Source organism: Vombatus ursinus, unplaced genomic scaffold, assembly GCF_900497805.2.
Source record: "Vombatus ursinus unplaced genomic scaffold, bare-nosed wombat genome assembly UNPS02014786.1, whole genome shotgun sequence".
NCBI lineage: Eukaryota > Metazoa > Chordata > Mammalia > Diprotodontia > Vombatidae > Vombatus > Vombatus ursinus.
The window spans coordinates 50,166,313-50,183,499 of NW_020954564.1; the positions used below are offsets into that span (position 1 = coordinate 50,166,313).

Below are 17,187 nucleotides of genomic sequence, written 5' to 3' on the forward strand. Positions count from 1 at the left end.
GTGATATAGGCTCTACAAATACATTCCTATGAAACATATTTTCACATTAGTCATGTTGTAAAGAAGAATTAGAACCAATAGGAATTCTTCTATCTTCTTGACCAGTCTGTTGACTATCATTTCTTGGATACTCTCTCCTTTCTAGGTTTTCATGACATTACTCTCTCCTGGTTCTTCTCCTACTTGTCTGACTATTCTTTCTCCCTTTCTTCTGATTGCTCATCATCCATAGAACCTCTTCTTTTCTCTCTCTCCACTATTTTGGAAATGTCACCGACTCCCATGAGCTTAAATGTCATTGCCACGTAGCTTCATCTCAAATCTATGTATCTAGCTTCAGTGTCTCTCTTGAGTTTCAGCCTGCATCATCAATTGCCTTGTGGACATTTCAAACTGGATGTTCTAGAGACACCTCAAACTCAGCATGTCCAAAGCTAAACTTATCTTTCTCTCAAACCCTCCCCTATCCAAAATTTCCTTATTTCTGTCAAACGTACCACCATCCCTCCAGTTTTCCAGGTTCATATCCTCAGTATTATCCTCAGCTTTTTTTGGGGGGGGCAATTGGGGTTAAGTGACTTGCCCAAGGTCACACAGCTAGAACGTGTCAGGTGTTTGGTCTGCGGCCAGATTTGAACTAAGGTCCTCCTGACTTCAGGGCTGGTGCTCTATCCACTGCGCCACCTAGCTGCCCCTATCCTCAGCTTTTTACTTTCTCTCACCCCATGTATCTGATCATTTTCCAGATCTTGCCATTTCTGCCTCTATATTATCTATCACACCTTACTCCTTTCTACTTGCCCAGGTAATAAATCTCTCACCGGGATTATTGCAACAGCTTCCTAACTGGTCTCCCTACCTCAAGACCCCTCCCATTCCAGCCTATCTCACACCCTGCTGCCAAAGGAATTTTCCTTTAATACAGATCTGATGATGTCACTCTTCTGCTTTAACTCCCATGATTCTCTCTTGTCTCCAGGATAAAATAGAAACTCCTTTGTTCAGTTTTTAAAGTCCTTCACAAACCTGCTCCCAACCTGTCCCTCTGGTCTCGCTGAATATTACACTGCCCACCCACTCCCACTCTGCTCTGTGATCCAGCTTAATGGGTGATCTCTCTGTTCTTCACAGGGAGCTCCCCATCGCTCTTCTCCACACCTTTGCACTGCCCATTCCCCTCTGTGCAATGCTCATCTTCATCATCTCTGCTTCACAGAGTCTTTCTCTTGCTTCAAGATGCTGCTCAGGTGCTATCTTCTACATGAAGCCTTTCCTGATGCCCCCTCTGAATTGCTTGTACCCTCCCTCTCTTCCAAACTACAGTGTATTTAACTACCTAGTATTTATTCCCTTTATTTAATGGAAATGTATACGTGGACTTGTTGTCTCCCCCAATTAGAAGTTAAGCTCCATGCAACCAAAGATTGTTACATTATTTGTATTTCTATCCCCAACACCTAGCCTAGAGGGTGCCTGGTGCACAGAAGGCACTTAATAAGTGCTTGTTGATTGATTGACTCAGTTAAATCACTAGCAAATGACTATGCACTGTAATTGCTTTGATCTACAGATTTCCTCTTCAGTGACAGACTTCTTCAACACTATGGTTTTGGGGAGGGGTGTATGTGTGTATGTGTGTGTGAACCCTTGAAAGCAAGTTTTCATGATCTTGTTTGCCTTCCAGGAATCCTCCCTGCATTTTGTGTCACCAGCTGAGGTGGCCCTGACACCCCCTCTGAGGCCTGGAGAGAGCATGTATAAACGGAATGGCCTGATGGCCAATGTTCTGGTCACCTCCGCGACTCCCCAGGTAGGATGCTCAGGGTGGGGGAGGTGGCAGGGGGCAGCCATACCTGCTAAGCAGTGCCAGCTTACTTTGGCCTCAGAGGGACTCCCTGCTGCCAGGGGACATGCTCGGCTGCTACCTCCTGAACAGAGTTGTGTTTGACTGCAGGCCTCGATGAATGCTGTCATTCTAAGTGCTCAGGCTTCCTCACACTCCCACCCCCACGGGAGCCAGCTACTGCCAGGCTTTGGACAGTTGTTATATTTGGGGGACAGTCTTAAATAAATCAAGCCTTGACTCTCAGTATATTTTTTGAAGTCGCTCATTTCAAATTAAAATAAATATTCACAACTTGTCCAATGTCACGAATGCCATGTTCCATTGAGATGGTAAGAAATGATTGGCATTTACCCAAAGAAACTCTATGAAGGCCCTGGACATTTCAGAAGAACACACTATTGATAGGAGATAAGTAGCACATCCCAAAATAGATTGTGATTTCAACTGACCTCATCTGGTGATTTCCCCTTTCTGATGCTTAAAAGCCTGGAGCATGAGTGCCCTGCTCGCAGAGTGACCTGTGCCAGTGCCACCGTGGCCTCAGCCCTGGACACTCACATTGTCCATCTGTTGCAGCCTAACTGTTGCCTAGAAATGCTCAGGAGGCATTGTGGTCACTGAGGGTCTCTGGGGTTAGCACCCTAGCCCATCTATGTTGTGTAGCAAGTATTCCAGACTTGTAAAACTTTTATAGAACCCTGACCCTTCCCTCTCCCCTACATTCTTCTAATTCTACCTCTGCATCACCATATTAATTCTGGAAGATCACGTCAGCCCTGGCACTTCCATCCTGGTAGTATCCTTTGCCCCTCGGGCCCCTCTCTCTGATTGGAGGTGGAGAACCTCCATTTAAGAAGGGTTCCCAGGCCAGCCATCTCTTCATTTCCTGCCAGGCTGTGTTCTTCTGGACTTCTCTGTCATGACGCCTTACCAAGTGCTTCCTCTTCCACCCCAACCCCTTCACAGCTTCCTTTTATGTTTCCTTCCCCATTAGAATGTAAGCTTCTTGAGGTCAGGGACTCTTTCTTTTTGCTTGTATTTGTATTCGCAATACTTAACTCAGTGCCTTGCACATAGTAAATGCTTAATAAATGCTTGTTGACTGACTGACTGACTTAAGCAGAACAGTTTGAATGCCTCTTTAAGACAGCCCTTCAGATATTTGAAGACAGCTGTCCTATCCTCTGAAACCAAGTGTTCTTAACATTTTTTGTGTAGGGGCTCCTTCAGCAATCTGATGATGCCCATGGACCCCTTTTCAGAATAATTTTTTAAATGCATAAAATATATAGGATTACAAAAGAAAATGATTATATTGAAATATAGTTATAAAATAATTTAGGAAAAAAAAAACCGAAGTTCACAGATCCCAGGTTAAGAACTCCTACTATATTCCAGGTTAAATTGCCACAGTTCCCATTAAATAAACCTCTGGTTCCTTTGGTATCTTGGTCACCCTCCTTTAGATACATGACAATTTGTTGTTGTCTTTCCTAATGTGTTTCCAGGACTGCACACAGTATTCCAGCTGTGGTCAGACTAGGGTAGAGGACAGTGGGACTGTCACTTTCCTTGCTTTGGACCTTAGTTATTTCTGGTTGCTTATACATGGTCACTTGAAAAAAATAACCAGAAATCTAGGTGAACCAGTTTCTGAAGAAATTAGCAATTAAAAAAACCTTCCTCATGTTGTTTCCCATCTGGATTCTCTCTCCCTCTCCCTCTGACCTCTCTCCCTACTCTTCCCTCCTCCCCCCTTGTTTTTCTCTGTGTGTCTGTCTCTGCTTTTCTCTCTCTCTCTCTCTCTCTCCTTCCCTCCCCCCTCTCTATCTGAGCTTGGTCTTTAGCATGTGCATAGGAAACCTGTAAGTAAGGGCGCTCTGGTTCTGATAGAATTGTTGCAAACTCATCACTATCACCACTGTCAGATCTCAGAGTCTCTCCTGGTCTCAGCCCTTACAGGGGACCTGATGTTTTCAGTGGTTATGGAATGACTGAGAGAAGGCAGTTATACAGCAAGTCCTGGGAAAAGTCCTGGACTAGGTGCCAGGAACTTTGAGTTCAAAGTCTTGGCTCTGCCTTGAACTTGTTACATAATTGTGGACAAAACCACCTGCCCTCTTGGGGTTTCACGTATGATTCTATGTCTGTACATTATTGGAGTTGTAGGGCAATAGTGGTGACTCTAACACAGGTCATCAACCTCAGCATGTCTAACCTTTCTCACCCAGCCTGCTGTTTGTTTGCCTTGTACCTGACACCTATGGAGTGGTAGATTACGTATACCATATATTTAACACTAGAACTTGATTCCTTCCAAGGTACTGACTCCCTTTAGCTTGTAAATTGTCAGCTCTGGATTCTCTTTCACATCAATTATTTAAATAAATCTACAGTCAAAGAAGTTGTTTTTTACTTTGATTTTTAGAGTTCAATATATTCTATTAAGTATAAGACATATGGTACCTCCGAATTTGGAGCCAGGTTTCAAAAAAGTCTGTTACTAGAGGGTTGCTAAGGTAAATCAGCAAAACTCAATTTAAGGAACCTTAAAGTATTGCATAGGAGTTAGATTTGTGGTCTAAAAAAGAATCCTGAGCATAGTAGGCACTTATAATGAGATCAAAGAGTTTAGAATTCTAAGGGACTTTAGAGGTCATGTAATTGATTTCCGTTGTCTTACAGAAGAGGAAACTGAGGCTCAGAAAGATTAAGTGGCTTGACCAAGGTCATATAGGTAGCAAAATAGCAGAGGTGGGATTTTTTTAGATACTATTTTTAAATGTAGTTTTATTCTGAACTTAAAACATAAAACAAGCATTTCTGTAACATAGTAGAATAGAAAAAATGATTGTACATGAAACTACATCCAGAGAAAGAATTGATAAATAGAAGTTATGTGTCTAATGGTTTTACATATACATGTATATGTATATATGTGTGTATGTGTATATATACACATACATATATATATGTATAAATATACATACACACATATTTATGTCTAATGGTAGCCATCTCTAGGGTGGGGGGTGGAAAAAAAGGGGAAAAATAAAGTTACATAATAACTTTGTTATACATTTAAAAGAAATAGCAAGTTGTACATAATAGATTTGCAGAGGTTGAGTTTAAACTCAGGCTCTTGAACAAACTAATGAATAAAAATAGGAGGGTGAAATAAGGTCTTTGAAAAAGTTGCGGTGAGGGGAAGTGAAAATAGTTAGAAGTAGAATGGTATACAAACGTTTTAGGATTGGAGAAAATTGAATTATCAGGATTTTATGCCTCTCAAATGGAATGGCATTTTGGGACTTCTGCCTGGCAGTTTCTTCCTTGATTTAGCTGGAGTGTAGACATACTGCTAATTCTTAATATTGTTTTGGAGAATCCATGGAAATGATAATGATTTTGATATGCAAGTCCTTTATTCACTCAAGTTTTTCATTTGAAAAATGAGGGTGTGGGAGGAGATGACCTGTAATATTCTGTTTGGTGTCCTAAGCTCCCTTCCATCTCTAACATTTAATGTTCTAAGGTTCCTTCTAGTTTCAACATTCTATTTTTTCCTTATCTAATATTCTGTGTTCTGGAGTTGATCACAGCTCCTGTATTCTACAACTTCATGGGATGATATAGATGGGAAACAATGCTGGAAGTGTTAGTTGAGTAAGAAAATCCATGGCAAGTAGAAGGCAAAAAGAAGAAAGCCATGAATAGGGAAGCAGCCCAGAGACATTTTGAAGCCAAGCCAGCTTGAAACCTGGAAAGGATTTGAGACACCCCTAAAAGTTGAATGGGTTGCCTTAGGAAGTAGTTGGTTCCATTTCAAAGGAGGTCTTGAAGCAACAGGTAGAGATGACCACTTGTTGAAGATGTTGTAGAGGGGAGTCTTGTTTAGGTATGGGTTGGAATACATGGCCCAAGTCTCTTCCAATTTTGACACTCAGTGATCCACATCGAAGTATGCTTTCCAATTAGAGCTTAGTGTTAAAAGAGCTATTAAGACTTAGTGATGTTAAGTATTAGGCTTTAGATATTAAAAAGGAGTTAAGAATTTATTGCTCTAAAAATTCCTATTTCATAAATTAAAAAAAAGCATTTCAACACCATTCTTAACTTAGTGTTGAAATTATATTTTAAGAAGCTAATTTTTATTTTTGGAATAAGTTTCAGTTGTTTGAATAGAGTTTAAATCAGTGGCTAGGTAGTACAATTGAGCCTAGAGTCAGGGAGACTCATTTTGCTGAGTTTAAAGGTAGCCTCTGACACTTACTACTTGTGTGACCCTGGGCAAGTCACTTAACCCAGTTTGCCTCAGTTTCTTCATCTGTAAAATGAGCTGGAGACGGAAATGGCAAACCACTCCAGATCTTTGCCAAGAAAACCCCAAATGGGGTCATGAAGAATCAAAGAATCAGACATGACTGAAAATGATTGAACAACAACAAAAAATAAAGGAAACATACTGGTGTAGGGGAAAAGGACACTCCATGTGAAGTAAAAGATGTGGGTTCAAGCCCCAGCTTTGCTATTCACTACCTATGTATTCTTCAGCAAGTTAACCTGTTGAGCTCTGTTTCCTTCTTCGTACAGAAACAACTTTGGACTAATAGGTTATCACTCAGCTCTCTTCCAGTTTTAGAATCGTATTCCCCTAGGTGGAGAAGGGCAATATTGCCACCTGGTGGCACTGTACCAGAATTGTAGGAGCAGTATTTTGGGAAACGAATAAACTACATACAGTTTAATTCTGCAAACCCATTATGAAGTGAAAATATTTCTCACACTGTCCATGCTGTAGCCTGGCAGGCAGAGTCCTTAAGATCAGACTAACAACTGCATGACCTGAATTTAATCAGCCCTAATAACCAGAGCGATTTAACACTTTCTCCCCCACCCCTATGGACTGAAGCTAGACAGACACATAGATCATGATTCTGTAACATCTCAAAGTTTACAAAGTGCTACTGTACCACAGCAACCACATGAGGGAAGGAGTACAAGCATTATTGTATCTTTTTGCAGAATAGGGAAACGAGGCTAAGAGATTAAGGGACTTGGCTAAAACTGCACAGTTAGTAAATATAAAAGCTAGGGTTAAAACCCACATCTCTGACTCTTTTAACCACCATATCATTCTACGTTTTCTGTATCATCCATAAGATCCCACTTTGGGGTGAGGTGAGAGGTAAACAAACATTAATTACATACTTTTCTTGTAAACTCATTGAGGGAATGTTGGAGACAGTATTCTTTTTCAGATGTAGAGCTAATTAGATGACTTCTAAAAATAATTGATAATAACAACAATACCAATGACTGGCATTTATGGAGCTCTTTAAGATTTATAAAACACTTTACAAATATTATCTCATGTGACCCTCACAACAAGTCTTAGAGGGAGGTGCTATTATTATCATCATCCCCATTTCACTGATGAGGAAACTGAACCTGAGATAGGTTAAATGACTTGTCCAGGGTCACATAGCTAGAGAGTGTCTGAGGGTGGATTTGAATTTAGATATTTCTGGCTCCACATCTAGCACTCTATTCCCTGAGCCACCTAGCTGACTTCTAAGATATCTTCACTTTGTGAGTCTGGTTCTGAGAATAAAATGCTGGAACTTTCAAAGATTTTTAGCAATAATTGAATACAACTATCACCTCCATTTTATAGATGAGAAAACTGAGCCCCAGTGAGGTTATTTGACTTCCTAAGGTGACAGAAAGTAGTTATTGAAAGAGCTTGGGACTAAAGCCAAGGTCTAGCAACCTTTGTACTAACTCATACTGTGTTTCATACACTACATTGAAGAGGCCATTTCCATAGGCTCGGTCTATTGCTCAGATGATTGAGCTATTGGGGAAAAGTATATAGCAAGAGATAGAACTTGGAAGCTGCCAAGTTGTTCTGTGGTAGCAGTTGGAGTGGGGAAGGGTATAGGAGATTTGAAGGAGAGATGAATAACTAAAAAAGCCTGAGAGAACTTGTAGGAACATTGAAAGATTAACTTGCTTGGAAAATTCACTAGCCACAAAGGCTGTCTGTGAGACTAATGTGAGAACCTTTGGCAAGGACTACAGATTTGAGGGAAAATTCATGGAACACAATGCTAATGCTAGAAGAGATTTTATAACAGAACATTAGAGTTGGAAGGGCCCTTGTAACGTAGACAGTCAGAGGTGAGAAAGACCTTAGAATGCAAAATGTTAGAACACAGAATATAAAATGAGTAGTACAGTTATTATACCCATTTAACAGATGAAATTATAGACTATCAGAATTCAGAAGAACATTAGAACATAGAATTTTAAAACACATAGATTTCCTGAATTGTATGAGACATTAGAACAATGTCAGAATAGAGAACTAAGGATGTTAGAAATGAAAGAGGACCTTGGAACATAGAATGTTAAAAACAAAAGGAACCTTGGACCATAGAATGTTAGAACATAGAATATAGAAGCACAAATAACTCCCTTTTACCATTGACAGAAAAAGAATCACTTGTCTTAGTGCTCTAATTATTAAAGTCTTTACTGCCTCAGTGGTAAGCATTCTTTTTTTTAATACAGCGGGCTCATTTTTTGGTGATACAAGGCTATTGAAACTCATTGGCTTCAGCTGCTGTCCACATCTCTAACCTCACATTTCTCAGTTGTTGACTATTGGGTTTTCTTGCTAGCTTGAATACACTGTAGTCTCTAGTAAGCCTGCACTTTTCCCCAAATGCTGCCATTTTGGAAAGAGTGAAGCAAGAAGGTATAAATGCAAGCAAATTCCCTAAGCCCCAGTCCAGACTGGTGAGGTTAATGGAAACCTCACCAAAGCCACCCTCTGAGTTAGGAGGAATGAAGCCATTTATTAATTGGAGCCTTCCCTTTGGGAGAGGAGAGATAAAAAAAGGCTGCTCCCAAGGATGGTATGAGTAATGCCCCAAGATCCCCACAACTGTGGGTTCTGGGCAGGCAACATTTGAGATTTCAACCCAATGTTTTATAGGAAACTCTGTTTATTTGAATCTCTTTTAAAATGCAGTATTCACAGTACTCCTATTAATCTAAGCTATTCTAATAAAGATAGCTTTCACTCAGGGCTCCCTAACCAATGTGCTGTACCTCCTTTTGCCAACAAACAGGCTTTTAATTTCAAGAGAGAGCTTTTGCTTGCCACATAAATGCTATTTCTAACAGTAACTTGCCTTGTGTTTTGTGTAACATTTTCCAGACTGATTTCAAGTTTAAATACAACACACACACAAAAAGATTTAAGCCAGGCCCTATTTGACAGATATAAAGTTACTAATCCTTTCCCAACACCTCCAGACAGTTTCCCCCATTTGAGAGAATAGAAAAGAGCCACTTGTATCAGTTGGGTCACAGAATCATAAAATCATAAAATCAGAAACTGGAAAGGACTTTAAACCATAGAAGGATGCAGCATGGTATAGTGGAAAATATATAGGACATGGATTCAGTGGGCTTGAGTTGAGAATCTTGGCTTGACTTTTTTCAACCTGGCTGACCTAAGGCAGGCCTTCATTTTTTTTTGTTTGTGAAAAGAGGGTGTTGGACTGGACTATAAGCTCTCAAATTCTCTAATTCCTGTGAATGTTAGGATACTATGTCAGAGCTGGAAGGGATTTTAGAACGTAGAATGTTAAAGTATAGAATATTAGAGTAGGAAGGGATCTGAGACCATGAGATATCAGAGCTGGAAGGGATGTTGGAGGGTATTCTGTCCAACCAGTTTGTTTTAAAGAAGGGGAAATTGAGACCTGGAGAGATGAAGTGACTTCCTCAAAGTCATACAGCTAGTAAGGAACAAAGCTGGGATTCAAACTCGAGTCTTTGGTGTTTGAATCAGATGCTCTTTCTATTACAACAGGCATCAAATACAACATCTCCTCCCTCAGTGGCTCCAGTACAGCCGAGTTAAGAAGTCATTGACTTGAGGGTACCTTCCATACCAAGAAACTTTAGTCGTGTTTCTTTTCCTTCTGCAGGGCAGCAGCAGCTCAGACTCTCTGGAGGGACGGAGCTGTGACTACGCCAGTAAGAGCTATGATGCCGTTGTTTTTGATGTATTGAAAGTAACTCCTGAGGAGTTTGCTGTAAGTAGAACGTAGCTCATCCTATGGGATGTGTGACCTTTGGGAGGTGGATATGGGACAGATCATTAGCTGATGCTGTATTATTTTAGGAACAACTCACATTTCTATAGCACTTTAAGGTTACAAAGTACTTGCCTCACAACCATCATGTGAGGTAGATAGCACTGATATTATTATCTCCATCTTACATAGGAGAAAACCCAGAGAGCTTACATTACTTAGCCACAGACATATAGAATAGTGTCAAAACTGGAATTTGATTCTAGGTAGCCCACTTTTCAAGCCCAGTGCTCTCTGAGCCCCCATGCTCCCTTTACGTTAATGAGTTACTATATCCAGTTCCTTGACAGCATTAATTAGCTATTACATTTTTAAGAGCTGTAATTAAAAAAAAAACAACTATGGTGTTACCCCTTTCTCTGCAGGTAAGGTACCAATAGTATCATAAAATCATATAATCTTAGAGCCAGAATGGACATCTAATACAACCTGTATCCAAACAGCAGTCTCTTCAGTGACACCACAGGCATCTAAAGGAAATCTGCTTGCTACACTTTTTAACAGCTCTAATTGTAAAGAAGTCTTTCTTTTTACATCAAGCTCAAATCTACCTCTCTGCACCTTCACCCACTGTGCCTAGTTCAGCCCTCTGGGGCCAAGCAGAACATGTTGAATCACTCTGCCATGTGGAATTCCTTCAAATACTTGAAGATAGTAATTGTCCCCTTCCTTCTCTTAAGGCTTCTCTTCTCTAGGATAAACATCCCCAGTTCCTTCAGCTGATCTTCCTGTGACACATGGTGTCTGGTCCTTTCACCATCTTGGTTGCTTTCCTGTTGATATCAGCTTGGGGTCAGTCTCCTTCCACCAGAGTCCTTCTCCCAGTGTCCTTCACTAGCGGTCTTCTCAGAACTTCATGCACAGGACTCCATATGTGGCCTGACCAGGGGAGAGGATATCAGCATCACCACATTGCTAGCCCTGCATATTGTACCTCTCCTAATGCAATTCAAAATAGTATTTGCGTTTTTAGTTTCTGTGTCCTACTCTTGAGCTTGTAGGCCACTAAAACACCAAGATATTTTGCATGTGATATTTTGTTTCTCTCTTTCCCCCCATCTTGTACTTGATATTCATTGTTTTGAAATCTAAGAATAAGACTTTACATTTTCAAAAGTTATTAAATTTTATTTTATGTTATTCGATTCAGTACAATAATCTGGCCTGTTATCCAAATATTAGCGGCCCCACTTAGTCTTATGTGTTATGTCATCTGAAAAACACATATATAAAGTACTTTGAAAACCATATAATGTTTTATCAGTACTGGCTATTATTACTATTAGTGGGATGATGGTGATGATGATGATGTCATCTATACCTTTATCCAAGTCACTGATGAAATTGTTGGCTAGCACAGGGCCAAGGACAGATCATTAGTTTGTTCCACAAGACATTACCAAGTTGCCGTGGACCTCTTCTACTAGCAACTTTTTTATATGATCCTTCATCAAATTTCAAATAAGAATAAGAATAATAACTGACATTTCTATAGTGCTTTTAACTTTTCAATGTGCTTTATTTTCCTATTTGGGTCTGCCTACCATTACTATCATCTTGTCCATGTATAGCATGAGAGGCTTCATCAAAGGCATGGCTAAAATTAGATATATGATGTCTCCATCATCCCCCTCATCTACCTGTCTAGTAACTCTGTCAAAAAAGGAAACAAGATCACTCTGGTAGTGTGGTGCAGGAAGAGAGTGATGTGTATGGAGTAAGAAGATCTGCATTTGAATCCCAACTCTGCCACTTAATGTCACTTGTGTGACCATGGAAAAGTTACTTAATTAACTTGATCCTCATTTTCCTCATATGTAAAATGAAGGGGTTGAATTAGATGAGCTGTAGTTTACTTGGAACTCTAAATCTATGAGGCTATAATCCTATGACCTGTTCTTGGTGGAGTCACATTGGTTACTAATGAGGACCGTTAATTCTCTTGCTGCAAATGCTCATAAATTATCTCTTTAATAAATATGATCTAGAATTTTGCCACGAATTTGAAGTTAAGCTCACTGGCCTACACATAGGAGACTCAACTTTCTCTTTTTGAAAATTGTTATGATGTTTTACTAGTTCCAGTTTTATGGTACCTTTCCTATTCTCCACAGTTTTTCAAATATCACTTAACAATGCCTCAGTGATCACATGGTCCAGTTTTTTCATCTGGGCCTGATGTCTTGAAATTCACTGATGACAAATAGGTGCTATCTTACCTTCTGATCTTCAGTTTCAACTTTGTAGTCATCATTTTTCATTCAGTCCTCAGTCCAACTAACATTCTCCTTGGTAGAAAAAATAGAAGCAAAATGGAGTTGAATAATTTTGCCTTGTTTCCACCATCCATTAGCATCATCTCATCCACCACCTCAAGTAGTAATTCTGTCTCTCCTTTAATCATCCTCTTGTCTTCACACAGTGATTTTTTAAAAAGCCCTTTTCATGGTCCTTAGCATTTATGATGAGCCTCAGTTCCTTCCTTCCAATCTCTTCTCTTCTCTTCTCTACTCTTCTCTTCTCTCTCTGTCTCTGTCTCTGTCTCTCTGTCATTCTGTCTCTCCATCTCTCCTTTCCATCTTTCTTTCCATCTCTTTCCCCATCTCTCTCTCTCTTCTTCCTCCTCTTTCTTTCAGGCCTCATTCCACTATCGATCAGCACAGAAGTTTTGACCTGCTCTGTTTTGGACCTGAGCTCATTCACCCCTCCTTAGGCAACTTGGTGGTTCCTTGCTCTTGGAAGCTCACCGTATTAGTACCTAACTTAGTTCAGACACCAATCAGCATAACCCATTGCATCTCATAACCCTTGACGTTTACAGACCCACCAGCCTTAGCCTCCCCAACAGCTAGGATGACAAGTGTGTACCACTATGCCTGACTTCCTGATGTTATTTTTATAGGACTGTACCACTCTAGCAATAACTAACATTTATACAAAGTTTACAAAGCATTTTACATATATCTCATTTGATTTGATCTTCACAAAAACCTTGTGATACAGGCGTTGTTATTATCCCTATTATACAGATGAATAAATTGAGTCTAAGAGAGATTGAGACATGACCAAATCACTCAGCTAGGAAGTATTTGAGGGGGTATTCAAATTCAGATCCTTTTATCTCCAAGACTGGCTCCTTATCCACTATGCTATCTAACTGTATCTTCTATGTTTGTCTCTGTGTATGTATTTATTTTCTATACATATCTTAAAAATCCAAATTAGTTGTTGAGTTCCCTATGCATCCTCATTGGTTCCTTCAGATAGTTCCACCTTTTCTTTTTCATTTGCGTTCATGACATTAAAATTTCCTTCTTGAGAGCTTTCCATTATTCTTGTGCTGTCTCCCCTATAAGATTTTAACCCAGAGAATTCTCTTACTTTTCCTTTTTTTGGGGGGGGGGGAGTGTTTGCAATCCACTCTCTTGAGATCTAAGGCCCGTATCTGCTTATGCCAAATTTTCTACTCTTTTATCCAAGATGGAGTGGCCATGTACTCTCAAGTTTTCTTCAGTGAGTTTTTGGACTTCCTTTTCCATTTGGACAATTCTGCTTTTTAAGGCGTTCTTCTCCTCATTGGCTTTTTGGACCTCTTTTGCCATGTGGGTTTTTAAGGTGTTATTTTCTTCAGTATTTTTTTGGGTCTCCTTTAGCAAGCTGTTGACTTGTTTTTCATGATTTTCTTGCATCACTCTCATTTCTCTTTCCAGTTTTTCCTCTACTCCTCTTACTTGCTTTTCAAAATCCTTTTTGAGCTCTTCCATAGCCTGGGCCTGATTCATATTTTTCTTGGAGGCTTTGGATGTAGGAGCTTTGACTTTGTTGTCATCTTCTGGTCATGTGTTTTGATCTTTTTTGTCACCAAAGAAAGATTCTATGGTCTGACTTTTTTTTGGTGAAGTTTGCTCATGATCCCAGCCAATTACTTGACTTATAAACTCCTTGTTAAGGTAGGGATCTGTTTCCAGTGTGGAGAATGTACTGTCCCAAGCTTCAGGGGTTTTGTGCAGCTGTTTTCAGAGATACTTCTAGGGACCTGTAAATTTTCAGTTCTTCCAAAGTGGTATGATAAGGGGCCTGTGCTTTGGTCTATGAGTAACCACAAGCACTCTTTTCTTCCTTGGAACTGTGAGGAGGATTCCCTCTCCACTGCCACTACAAGCTCCACCATGCCAGCACTCCTCTTTACCCCAGAACTGCCACACAAAACTGTGACCCAGATCCAAGCACAGGCAAAGCAAGAGATTCCTGCCTCAGCACCAGCAAAGAGATCCCTGCAATCCTCCTCTGATCAGCCACTCGAGTCCTTCTCAGTCTGGGGGCCAAGAGCTTAGGAAGCAGCCACTGCCCTGGGGCTGCACCAAGACTAGGACTGGGACCAAGTCTTTCTCTCATAGAAAGGTAATAGACCTTTCCTACTGACCTTCTAAGTTGTCTTTGGTGTTTGTGGATTGAGAAGTCTGGAAACCACCATAACTGCCCATGATTCAGTCCCCTGAAGCCTGCTACAGGTTCGCTGAGGCCTGGTCTTTGTCTGTGTGCCTATGCTGAACTTCACTCTTCTTCCAGTTCTGAGTAATAGATCTTTCCAATCAACCATCCAGGTTGTCTTGAGCTGGAGATTTGTTTCATTCTGTCTTTTTGTGGGTTCTGCTGCTCTAGAATTTGTTTAGAGCTATTTTTTACAGGTATTTGGAGGGGTTTGGGGAAGAGCTCAAGCAAGTCACTGCTTTTACTCCGCCATCTTAGCACTGCCCCTTAGGACCCTCGCAAGTTTTCATTGTTTCTACTATAGTGATTAGTTCCTTCTTACTGGTCAGAATCATATTCAGAATAACAATTCCCTTCATCATTCCCTGCGCTGTTGAAGAATGAAATTATCATTTAGATGAGTCAGGGGTTTGGCGAGAAGCACCCCAGATGTCTGGCTAGCTGATGTCTTCCATCAGTGCCAAATTCATGATCTGTTTCTTATTTTCTCCCTTTGTCCAGGTGTGCTGTAATACATTCTTATAACAAGATTCCTTTTGGTTTTGTCTTCTTTGTATCCCCACCCAAATGTTCTCTACTGTACTACCCTTCTGGTCCCTAGATTTCTATAAAATGTAATGAGTTGAAAACTCCATTAAAGATATTCTCAGCCCATAGAACAGATGCAAGTGTCAACAGTATGAGATAGGCTAGCCCTAGCAGCTCTCTTAACCCAGAACTAGTTCATCTCTTGACTCTGTACTCAGGCTTTACTCTAGGGGCAATGCTGTTGTTGGCCAGAACTTGAAAATGAAAGATCTTAGTCAGCAGTGTACTGGTAAATGTTTAACAACTAGATCTCCAGGGGGGTGGGGAACATAAAGTTTAATCTGCATTATTAATATTTCTCTGTCACTTTCTTCAGTCTAGACACTGAACAAAAACAACAAATCAAGCCCTGATTTATAGTGTTTGCTGATTTCCAAGGTGTAAATTTTCACACTGAAAATTTAACAATCATCTTTCATGAGGCAATATGAGCTGTTTCTAGCACACTCCCAGTCTCAGTGATTTGTGGAATCAGTCCGTGCCATTTGGTGCACATGTGCTTGTTGACACATGTATATATGTTTAAGTACATTCCTTTGCATGCATACATGATCACTTTTATTGTGCTTAGGGCCAGTGTCTTACCTTTCCATGAATACACACATTTAGATACATATGTGTATATATCCCAGAGTCAGCCTACTGGAGACTATCATAGAATCTTAGATCTAGAACTGGAAGGAACCTCGAAGGTCCAGCCCTCTTTTTTTACAGATGAGCAAGCTGACTCTTTGCATTGTACTGGGACCTGTCCTAGAGATAGGTTGAATTAATGGCGGATTCTAACCCCCAAGCCAGTAGATCTGGCCTTAGATTTAGAAAATGAATTTTCTCTTTAGTTGCTCAAGGTTCCCAGGGACATTCATGCCTGTGCCATGAAAAAAACAAAACAAAAGCAAAACTCTGGTTTCTTTTCTTCATCTCATGAAATGGCTTAGATTCTGTCTTGCCCTTCATTTAATTTTATTTCTTCATCTGTTCATTCATTCATTGGTTAGTTTATTTATCCATTAATCAATTAATCTATCTATGTATTCAATTTTTTATTTTGAGACTGGGTCTCCCTAGCTCAATTAAGCTGGAAGTGCAGCAGCTACTCATGGACCTGACCCCACTGCTGATTAGCACAGAAGCTTTGCCCTGCTCCACTTGTCCTGCTTACCATATAGGTGTTCGGTGTAGTATAGACACCTGAGCAGCTTTAGCCCTACTTTAGCTTAGAACTCCTGAGCTCAAGAGATCCACCAACTTCAGCCTCCCCCAATAGCTGGGATTACACTTGTGTGCCATCATGTCCAGCTGCCTGCTGGCTTTATAACTGATTCTTGACTCAGTGGGTGATTATGGACAAGCCACCAAACTTCTCCAAGTCTCAGTTTGTGTGCTGTAAAATGAGAGGCCTAGATCAGGTATTTTGGCTCTGATAGTCTTTGAGTGGAACCCTCTGACTCAGTCCAGATGTATCTGGAAGATGAATGGACAAGTATAATGCTGACATTATATACTTGGGCAGTTGATTTTTTTTTAACGCAACTATAGGTCTTTAAAATTATTCATGATGTAACTCCTCTAATTAGATCCAGCCCATTTTCTAGATTGCTAAGATTGTTTGGACCCTAACTTTAACATATTAGCTATCCCTCCCTGTTTCTTGCCATCTGCAAATTCGCTAAGCATGTCTTCTACACCTTTATCAAACTTATTGATTTTTTAAAATCCATACCTTTCTCCCCAGTAACCATCACCCTGTATCTTTTAGCTTCGCTGTGAAATATTGAGGCAAAAATAATACCTAACGATTTTTGCTTAACCTTGCTGTTTTTATCTATTCCTTTTTTGAGAGGTGGTGGTGGTGAGGGGAGAGACATATGAGGACAGATCTCCTTTGTGGTTTCCAATATCAACTTGCTATTTTATTTCCTGCCTGAATTCCAAGGATAGGCATGAATAGCAGTTTCTGCCAGTTCTCAGTCTGTGGGCTTGGGCCAGCTAATCCATCATGTAGCTGGGCACTGGGAGGAGACTCAGGAACAAAGGAGAGAGAGAGAGAGAGAGAGAGAGAGAGAGAGAGAGAGAGAGAGAGAGAGA

General features: G+C 40.3%; 1 protein-coding gene across 5 annotated transcripts in view; it reads left to right on the forward strand.

Moving 5' to 3' along the window:
- The first annotated feature begins 1,729 nt into the window (after positions 1 to 1,729).
- Positions 1,730 to 17,187, forward strand: part of LOC114047106 (ras-specific guanine nucleotide-releasing factor RalGPS1) — a 490,091-nt gene continuing 474,633 nt past the window's right edge. For all 5 annotated transcript variants that reach the window (XM_027867842.1, XM_027867839.1, XM_027867838.1 and 2 more), the window contains exons 1-2: positions 1,730 to 1,810; positions 9,853 to 9,960. In XM_027867842.1, the coding sequence (XP_027723643.1) occupies positions 1,754 to 1,810; positions 9,853 to 9,960 (165 nt within the window). In that variant the 5' untranslated portion in view covers positions 1,730 to 1,753. The remainder of the gene's footprint in view (positions 1,811 to 9,852; positions 9,961 to 17,187) is intronic.